General features: G+C 51.7%; 1 protein-coding gene across 5 annotated transcripts in view; it reads right to left on the minus strand.

The window, feature by feature from the left end:
• Nucleotides 1-9,337, minus strand: part of Anxa9 (annexin A9) — a 23,171-nt gene extending 13,834 nt beyond the window's left edge. The window contains exons 1-13 of one of the 5 annotated variants that reach the window (XM_023716356.1): nucleotides 9,275-9,337; nucleotides 8,916-8,982; nucleotides 8,754-8,821; nucleotides 8,148-8,332; nucleotides 6,914-7,010; nucleotides 5,082-5,176; nucleotides 4,626-4,739; nucleotides 4,357-4,447; nucleotides 3,197-3,276; nucleotides 2,721-2,780; nucleotides 2,053-2,137; nucleotides 1,821-1,916; nucleotides 1,667-1,725 (exon numbers count right to left, since the gene is read on the minus strand). In XM_023716356.1, the coding sequence (XP_023572124.1) occupies nucleotides 1,667-1,725; nucleotides 1,821-1,916; nucleotides 2,053-2,137; nucleotides 2,721-2,780; nucleotides 3,197-3,276; nucleotides 4,357-4,447; nucleotides 4,626-4,739; nucleotides 5,082-5,176; nucleotides 6,914-7,010; nucleotides 8,148-8,222 (852 nt within the window). In that variant the 5' untranslated portion in view covers nucleotides 8,223-8,332; nucleotides 8,754-8,821; nucleotides 8,916-8,982; nucleotides 9,275-9,337. Of the gene's footprint in view, nucleotides 1-1,666; nucleotides 1,726-1,820; nucleotides 1,917-2,052; nucleotides 2,138-2,720; nucleotides 2,781-3,196; nucleotides 3,277-4,356; nucleotides 4,448-4,625; nucleotides 4,740-5,081; nucleotides 5,177-6,913; nucleotides 7,011-8,147; nucleotides 8,333-8,733; nucleotides 8,822-8,915; nucleotides 8,983-9,108; nucleotides 9,203-9,274 lie in introns of those variants that run through there. The other 4 variants (XM_023716353.1, XM_023716355.1, XM_023716354.1 and 1 more) reach the window with 4 other exon arrangements.
• Nucleotides 9,338-9,767: the final 430 nt, after the last annotated feature.

Below are 9,767 nucleotides of genomic sequence, written 5' to 3' on the forward strand. Positions count from 1 at the left end.
GTACTGGGGATTGAACTCAGGACACTGTGCTTGCCAGGCAAGCAATTATTCTACTGAGCTATCTCCCCAGCCCTTGAGTTTTTTATATACTGGTTTTGGGGAGATTGTTACAGGGGACCTAATTCATGGAGCAGAATGACTAGATTCTGTTGGTGGAATTGCTCAAACTGACACTGGTTCAAGAACGGATGACACTGAACAAATGCCAAACAATGTGGGCACAGAGATCCCTAGAAGCCAAGCTGGCTGGCTAAGGGACACAGAGTGGTGCAGGCCCTAAATTATTAAGTGTGCTTTAGCGAGGCTGCAGCACTTACTAGCTGGCTACTTGGGCCATGTACTCAACCGTGATGTCCTCCGGTGCTTTAGCTATAGAATAACAGTGGAGCATGGTTGTGCTGATCAGGTGACGCGAGTGAAACACACTCAGGATAATCCCTGCACACAACAAGCACCTGAGAAATGCACGTTCCTGCTACTCTTCCAGTGTTAGCACTGTTATTGCTGCCTGCAACTGATAATAAAGACGGGGGATTAAACCCAGGATCTTCACACTGAGATGCACTCCCCAGGCCACTTTTTATTTTTTATTTTGAGGGGCCGGGGAGATGGCTCAGTAGAATAAGCGCTTGCCCGGCAAGCGCAAAGGCCTGAGTTCAATCCCCGGTCCCACCAAAAAAAAAAAAAATGTGTATCACTTATCAAATATCTTTGGGGCTGGTGAGATGGCTCAGTGGTCTAAAGCACCTACTTAGAACAAGCTTAGCAAAGCACAGGGACCGTGGTTCAATCCCCCAGCCGGCCCCGCCCCCTGGTGGACTGAGCTGCCCACACACACACACACACACACAAATTTAAAAAAAAAAATTATTTTGAGTAAGAGTCTCACTAAGCCACTAAATTGCATAGGCTGGGCTTGGACTTGCTTTCCTCCTGCCTCAGCCTCCCAGAGTGCTGTGATTACCAGCATAGCTAACTTGTCTGGCTACAACGCACTGTTACAAAGCTGATTCCTGCTGGGGGTATAGCTCAGCGGCAGAAGCACCTTCCTGGCAAGTACGAGGTCTTGAGTTTGATTCCCAGTACCAAAAAAAAAAAAAAAAAAAAAAGAGAGAGACAAAGCAGATTCATACTTAAATTTGATTGCATAGGCATTAACAAAGCCCAAATCTTAGTTTTCATGTTTTTGCTGGCCAACTAGCTTCGTTCTAACTGAAACTCACACCCCTGCCCTCGATAAGGCAGGGGCTGTGCGTGCCAGATAAGGGTTCTCTGCCGCTGAGCTACACCTCAGGCCCTTGTAGCCGAAAGAAGACAGTTGGGAAGTGCAGGGGAAGAGAGCTGCTGTAGCTTTAGAGAGGTACATGTGAGAACCAGGTGTGGCGGCACACACCTGTAACCCCAGCATTTTATAATTCCAGCACTCAGGGGTGCTGAGGCAGGAGGACTGTTGTAAGCTCAAGACCAGCCTGGGCTATAAAGTGAGCTCAAGGCCAGCCTGAATTGCATAGTGAGACAGTCTCAAAAAAGACTGAAAAAAAAAAAGAAGTACATGTGAGATCTTTATGTTACCAGCAGCCTGAAAGGCCTCTGCTGCCCAGGAAGAGGTCACCTGCCCCCCAACCCCGCCATATTTAGCTCCACAGGGAGGGAGCAAGCGTCTCACCTGGAGGCTCTGGTGAAGTTTGTCTGCAAAGTACAGCGGTGTGTTTCTGACCACTGAGGCTGGAAGCAGAGAGGGAGGAATGGAGAGCCAGGCCTAGGGCCTCAGCTTCCCATCCCAGGGAGATCCCTACTCCATGCCTCAGGTGGGTCCCTACCTAGGTTGAGCAGGGCCGCCTGGGCATCGCCATTGAAATGATGTCTCACAGCCTCCTCCAGCGACCGTCCAGTGCGCCACTGGTACAGATCAAACACTTGCATGGGGAAGAAGTTAGAAAGATACCTTGGTGATGGCAGAAGGAGTCATCACAGAGAGGGGGTTCCCTCCACCTCCCTCTGCCAGAACTCATCACTAGAGCAAGCCAAGGGGACAAGAAGCCCCGTGTATACCTCGCCTGAGGTGTTCGGGATTGCGCTGGGTGAAGATCAGGACCCACAGTCGCTCTGTGCTGGGCCCTTCTCCCCGCTGTAGTGCCTGGGATGAAGGTGGGATTCAGCCAGGGTTGGGATGTTCCCAGAATCCATCATCACAATGATAGAAAGGAGATTGAGGATGGAAGAGGGGATTTTTTTTTTTTTCCCTTTGGCAGAACCGGGGATTGAACTCAAACCCTTGCACTTGCCTGTGCTTATTCTACTGAGCCATCTCCCCGGCCCCTAGAAAGAGGGGATTTTAACTTGTAAACTTGTACGTGTGCATGTGTGCTCGCATGTAAACATGTATGCACACACGTGTCTATTTTGTGTGTGTGTCTATATTATGTATTTATGAAAGAACAAGGCTAAGATACTACCTCTGCCCTCACAACTCTGTTCTCTGCTTTGGAAAACTACTGCTGCCACAGGGATTAAATAATGCCCGGGACAGGGTCTGGCGCAGTTTCTCTCGAGAGGAGACTGCAGCTGAGCCCCTGTGAGGTGACTGCCAGGCCTTGCGCCATCCCTGCCCAAGGCAGAAACCCTCTGCAGGACCTGGGGGCACAGCCCATCCTGCGAGACACGCGGGGTGAGGGTTGTGCCGTATGTGCATGGCCCGCAAAGGCCTCGCCCAGGCTCACCTGGACATCTTGCTCTGCCAGATTGTAGTCAGTGATGCCACAGTAGCTCTCACGACTCCCCTAAAAGGAGAAGACACTTCTCAGGTTCTCAGGATGTTTTTTTTTTTTTTTTTTTTTTTTTTTTGGCAGGGGGGATTGAACCTAGGACCTTTTCACTGAGCTACATCCATCCCTAGCCCTTTTAATTTTTTTTTAAATTTTGAGACAGGGTCTCTAAGTCACTAAATTACCTCAGGTGGTAATTTAAGATGGTGATCAAACTTGTGATCCTCTTGCCTCAGCCTCCCACAGTGCTGGGATTACAGGCTTGTGCCACCAAGGGGCAGCCTTTCATTCCCAAATGTGGGCCTTCCCCAACCCCCCCCCATTTATCCCCCAACCCCTTTTGTTTATCACAGAATAGCAGCACTTCTGCTCTGGCCCATCCCCTGAGCCAACAGGGGAATTCCCTTCCCTGACAGGCCAGTCCGCCTCACCTTGGCCAGGGCCAGGAGCAGGTCCTGCAAGATGCTAGTGGTCTCAGACTTGATGTCCTCCTCAGCCTCAGCCTGGAAATCTGGGGTGGGGCCAGGAGCTCTCTTACTCCAGATCTTCCCCAGTGTGGACAGCCCCAGGACCTGTCAAACGCCTGACTCACTGCGTCCTGCTGACCCTGCTGTCTCCAACTCAGAGTAGTTCAATAGCTGCCTATTCCCAGGATGTGCGGCCCAGGCACTGCTATGGCACTAAGAACATCACTTAGCTCATGGTGCGCTCATTCCCAGCACCAAGCTGCCGGGCAGGGGGCAGCCACTGTTAGAGCCATGCGGAGAAGAGTGGAACAGGAAAGCCTCACTGTCAGGTAAGATGGCCAGGGCTGGCCCTGCACTGATGACTGTGGGTGAGCAGGAAGGATGTGCGAAGACATCCTTCCACAAAGCTGGGAAGAGCCAAAAAGGGAGAGAAGGAAGATGAAGGAAGGAAGGAAGGAAGGAAGGAAGGAAGGAAGGAAGGAAGGAAGGAGGGTAGGAAGGAAAAAAAAAAGTAGGAAGGGAGGAGGGGAGGGAAGGAGGGAGGGAGATAAGAGATAGAATAAGACCACAGGCTGAGGCTGGACCCCAGAGGAAAAGGGAGGTGCCAAAATGAAGATGAGGGGAGATGGCTCAGTAGAATAAGCGCATCCCTGGCAAGCGCAAGGGTCTGAGTTCAATCCCTGGTTCTGCCAAAATGAAGATGAGACAGAGCTGATTGCAAATTAGTGGTGAGGCCGGTGGCACCTAACCCATCAACTGGGGCCAAACAGATGACACCCTAACTGCCCCTCAGGCTGTGCCCAGGGTGCCATGGCAAGGACAGCAAGGGGTTTGGGAGGTGACACAGGCCTGTCTGAGACTCTTATGTTGCCTAACCTTGTCATTACTTTGGAACTTGCCCTGGAACCCCAGACTAATCATTGTTTCTCATTCTTTAATGATCACATGTGGGTCTCTCCCTGGGGAGACCAAGGCATGGAAGAGGGAGGGGAGAGACCCCAAAGGAAGAAAATGTGCCCAGTCAGGGTCCCAGGTGGCTGTGTCTAGGGAGTTTGGGAGGGGACTGTCCTACAGCCCCCTGTGCTTCTTTCACCCACCGGGGGACCCTCCCCCCATGTTCTCACGGAGTTTGTAGGCTGCCAGGCACTCCTGCAGCTGGGGCAGGGCTCGGGTGGCAAGGATTTCCAGTGCGACATCTTTAGCAAAGCCTGAAGTCTATGGGAGACAGGGAGCTGCTCTGAGACCTGAATCAGACTGTGTCATTAGGTGTCATTAGGATGGTGACAGAGGGGCAGACAGCAGGCATAGCCATTTCCCCTAAGGGCTGATCTCCTCCCTCCTCCCCTCAGTGTCCCTGATTCCCAGACTCCCCACAGGCAACTTCTCCGGGTACCTTCAAGGCCATTCGCAGTTCCTGGGCATCGGATTGGGCCGCAGGCTGTAGAAGAGCCACCACGATCCTCTCCAGGTTTCCAGACAGAGCTGCCTGTAGGGACTTCAGCAGGTCCTAGGTAAAGTGTCCCCACAGCATGGGGTCAGGGGCCACAGGAAGTGTAGAGGGTTTGGACAGATTTGGTCCTTTTGTTTTTTTGTCTTTTTGAGACAGGGTCTCGTTATACAGTTCAGGTTGGCCTTATAACCGAGGATGTTCTTGAACTCAGAACAATCCTACTGCTTCATCCTCCCAAGTACTGGGATTATAAGTATGTGCTACCATGTCTAGATTTTTTTTTTTTTTTTTTAATCTCATTTTAGTTGGGGAAGGGGTTGGCCTTGGCTGCCTTTGCTGTACCCTAAGTCCAACAGGTGGTTCTCACCCTGGACCCTATTCTGGGGGTCAGCATCTCACCTGCTGGGTGCGTTCCCAGAAAGCTCGAGAAAGGAGCTGCCTCTGCTCTCTGCTGCGATTGGTCAGCACGTCAATGATGGCACTGTGGTCCACACCTGAGCAAGAGGAAGGCATGGATGGAGCCAGGCCTCCTGCTCCATGGGGGATACCAGGGTCTTGGAAGGCCAGGAGGGAAGGAGCAGGGGTTACCTGCTTTATTTGCATCTAAAAATAAAATGTCAAAATGGGGGCCTACCCCTTAGTTCAGTTCTTTAAGTGGCTGCTTCAACAAAGCAGTCAGGCTCAGGTTGCTGTGGTTGGATCCCCACAACTCAAGCCAGCCAAACCTGCCATGAAGGCATTCGGAGCCAAAAAAAAGAAAAAAAGAAAAATCCTTCTGCCATTTTCGGAAAAATAAATAAATAAATAAATAAATAAATAAAAAATCAAAATGTCAAAATGGCATGTAAATCTGACACCTATTTAGGCAAAGAAGGCCAGGTGTGATGGTCAAAAAGAAAATACTTTTTGGGATTAGCTAAGTGGCACAGAATCTCATTCTTTGTTTTTGAGATAATGTCTCACTACATAGTTCAGGCAGGCCTTGAACTCACTATGTAGCCCAGGCTGGCTTCCAACTTTGTCATTCCTGGTGCGTCAGCCTTCCCAGTGCTGGGATTACAGGCGTGTACCATCACACCTGGCTCTAGAATCCAGTTCTAAACTGGGCACAGTGGCTAACGCACGGGGATTATAAATTTGAGCCCATCCTAAACAATTTAGCAAGACCCTGTCTCAAAATAAAAATAAAAAGATTTGGGGGTGTACCTTAGTGCAATGGCTGATGGCTCAATTCCCAGCATTCCAGCTCCCCCACCCCTTTTTTAATTTGGATTGGCTAACTTGGTTTACATTCCTTTTTTGGGGGGGGCAGGGTCTCACTATGCAGTGCAGACTGGCCTTGTGCTCACTTTTGTAGCCCCCAGGCTTGTCTTGAACTCCCAGAGATCCTCCTGTCTCAACCTCCCAAGTGCTGGGATTACAGGCGTGCACTACCATATCCAGTTCTGGGGCCAAGACTGAATGGCATGCAGGACTGGGGATGGAGCTCATGTTCTTGTGCTTGCCAGGTGGGGTTTATGCCTCTGAACTGTCCTCCTGGCCCTTAGATTCTCAATTCTGAGTGCAGTGGTGTATGTCTATAATCCCAGCCCGCTGGGAGGCTGAGATAAGAAAATCACAGTTGGAGCCCAGCCTGATCAGGTTAATGATTTGAGGAGATTCTGTCTCAAAATTAAAAATAAAAAATGGCTGCACATGTTAGTGCTCACTTGCATACCAGCACTTGGGAGACTGAGGGAGGAGGATCACTGTAAATTTATGACCAGTTTGAGCTACAAAATGAGCTCAAGGCCAGGCTGAAGTGCATAGTGAGACTCTGTCTCAAAAAGAACCCCCCTCCCAAAAAAAAAAGGGTGCTGGGTTTAGTGCCAAATGCACTTGTGATCCCAGCACTCAGAAAGCTGAGGCAGGAATATTGCCGAGTTCAAGGACAGCCTGGGTTACATAGCAGGACCCTGTCTCAAAACAAAACAAAAAATAAGGCTGGGTTTGTAATTCGTTGTGCAGGCCCTGGGTTCAATCTCAGTTGTGCAATGCATTATGAGCTGTGTGGCCTTGGGCCAGCTTTGCAAGCACCTCCCTGAACCCCAGATTCCTCATCTGTAGGGTGGGAATGACAAGCTCACCTCACAGGCCTGTGAGGACAGATGTGACAATGCCATGGTGTTTGACACACAGGGATTAGGGCATTTCACAAACAGCACACCCCAACACAGAAGGAAGAGGCTCACCTTGACCTGTGATGGCTCTTAGCAGCCTGTGGACATCCTTGTCCACACCAAAGCTCAAGAAGGTCCTGAGAGTGCCCAGTGTCCCCCAAGCTGCAGTCTGTAAGAGCAGGGGTGATTAGGAGGGGCCTTTCCCACCTGATTCAGTCCTCAGCTAGGCCCACTCTCTTTTTTTAGCTCTCATCTCACAGCCTCTGAGGATTGGGTGTGGAGAGGGTGGAGGCTTTTGCCCTCCCCCTCCTCTTTCTTTTTCCTCCTCCTGTCCCTGGCCTTTGCCCTGTGCTCTGGTTCATGTTTCCAAGCTCGGAGAAGATTCTTAGCTGGGGATGGGGCACATGCCTATAACCCCAGCTACTTGGTAGGCTGAGGCAGGAAGATCTAGAGTTTGAGGCAATTTGGGCCACACAGTGAGACCTTGTCTCTAAAAACAAAATCAGGGCTGGTGAGATAGCTCAGCAGACTACAGCACCTGCTTAGGCAAGCTTAGGCAACCTTAGGCAAGCGCAGGGACTGTAGTTCCATCCCCAGCACCACATGCAGTGCCAGCCCTGCCTCCAGGGTGGGTTGAGCCAGCCAGAGTCTGGCTATAGCAGCACAAGCCTGTAATCCAAGCACTGGGGAGGCTAAAAATAGGAGGAGCACCACCAGTTCGAGCTGTGTAGTGAGACCTGTAACAACCAAATACATTAAAAGAACAAAACAAAATCAGAGTCGGCATGGTGGTGCACGCCTGTAATCCCAGCACTTGGGAGGCTGAAGCAGGAGGATTGCTTCGAGTTCTGTTTTATTTTGTCTTTTTTGAGACAAGATCTCGCTATGTATTTTTTAAAAAAAATTATTTTACTGTATTTCTTTGGTTGAACCGTTTTTTAGGGGAGATTTATTTTTTGTTTTTGATGCTGAGGACCTGACCCAGGGCTTCCAGCTTGCTAGGCAAGTATTCATACCGATGAGCCAAATCCTCAGCCCCAGATCTCCCCATGTAGTTCAGCCTGGCCTTGAGCTGAATTTGTAGCCCAGCTTGAATTCGTGGCAATCCTTCTGCCTCAGTTTCCTGAGTGCTGGATTTGCAGACATGCCCCAACATACCCAGCTTGCTGTGAGTTCTAGGCCAGCCTGGACTGCATAGTGAACCCTGTCTCAAAAAGACAAAAACAAAACAACACCCCCTCCAAAAAACAAAACAATAAAAATCCTCCCCCCAAAACCAGAATCCTAAAATCCCAGCAGCTCCTACCTTGTTGGCCAGGCCTAGGTGGCTGAGGATTTCCTGGGTCAGCGAGGACTGCATCACTTCACCGGTCACAGACATGGTTCAACAACCCAGCTTAGTGAAGGAAGGCGAGAGGAAGAGACAGCCCTGGAAGCCCTCTCAACGTTCCGCTGCACTGGAGCCTGGACTTCTAGTACCAACTCCTTTCCCTTGTTGCAGATAAAAGAAAAAAAGAAGAAAAAGAATATTAACCTGTTTAGCGGGCTTGGGAACATGAACCAGAGCGCAGGGCAAGGGCCAGGGACAGGAGGAGGAGAAAGAAAGAGGAGGGAGAGGGCAAAAGCCCCCACCCTCTCCACGCCCAACCCTCAGAACAGCACTAACCAAGCCTTCCCTAACTTCAAGATGTGTTCAAGGCTCTTCAGCCCCTAGTGCAAGGTGATGTCCCCCTCTGAGGTCCACAGCCTGGCAGGGTTCTCCCAGGGCAGTATGGGGTGTGGAGGAGCCCTGACCAAGTCCAGAGAGTGGAAGATGCCCAATTGCAGCTCCCCCAGGTCAAGCTCCACCACTGGCAGCCCAAGCCCTGCCTGTGAGCGCTCCTATTGCCTACCCTTCCCTCGGGGACCTCACCAGACTCTTGGCCAGCAGCTGTGAGGTCAGAGCTGAAGTGAATCTGTGTCCTTGTGTGATGTGGGCTCCTGGACCAGAGAGCAGGCAGTGTCACATTAGGAAAGGAAAGCATGCATCTCTTCTGCCCCCTCCCTAGCCGAGGACCTAGGAGGTCTGGCTCACCCAGAGGTGCTGGAGGTGTGGCAAGTGTCCTGGTGGCCTCTTGTGTGGGTGCCAGGTCCTCCGCAGCCTGGTAGAGGAGGGGGGTGGGGCAGCCAGTCAGGTGGCCTCTCTTGAAGACCAACCCCACCAATCTTCACTGGCCCCTCCTAGCCGTGGGGAGGACTAGGCCGTGCCAGGTGCCGCATGTGGGCACCTCCTCGCCTGGCATCTCTTCTCCCAAAGCTGGGCAGGAACCCAGGCAGGTGAACTTGCTCAGCCTGGCTGGCGGCAGACATGGACACAGGAGGCTTTGTAAGCCACGTCCCCTGGGGGATCAGGGGGCAGCCACAGAGACCCAATCTCTGTGTCCAGCTTCTGACCTGGCTCTGTCACCAGCTCCAGTTCCCCAGGGGCTGGGCAGACGGCTCCAGGCTGATTTCAAGGTTGATAGAGGAAAACCTGTTGGGGCACATACCAGCAGGGCACCCCAGCTTGCAGAGGGGGTCCCGGCCCAGAAACTCCCCGACTACAGCCTCTGGGAGCCAGGTGGAGTAAGATGTTGATATCTGTGAAAGAGGAGGAAGGTATGAGGAAGAAGGTATGCAGGAGTGGAATTAGAGCAGCAGTCAAGAGAGAAAACTGCAGGGTGTTCCCTGTGGACAGTAACGCCGCACTCCCACAACACGGAGAAGGAGGCGGCTCCTGGGCCCAATTTCTAAGCCTCCTTCTGTTGCCTTTTGGCTGCCAGGTGCTCTGGCTGCTCTGCAGCAGCAGGTGATGCAACCCCAGCAGCTGGTCTTGAGGCTGTCAGTGCGCAGAGCAGCAGGCAAACCGTCCCTGAGCGCAGGCCTCAAGGGCCTGGGGGTGAGGCTG

Source organism: Octodon degus, unplaced genomic scaffold (assembly GCF_000260255.1).
Source record: "Octodon degus isolate 3935 unplaced genomic scaffold, OctDeg1.0 scaffold00048, whole genome shotgun sequence".
NCBI classification, from domain to species: Eukaryota; Metazoa; Chordata; class Mammalia; order Rodentia; family Octodontidae; genus Octodon; species Octodon degus.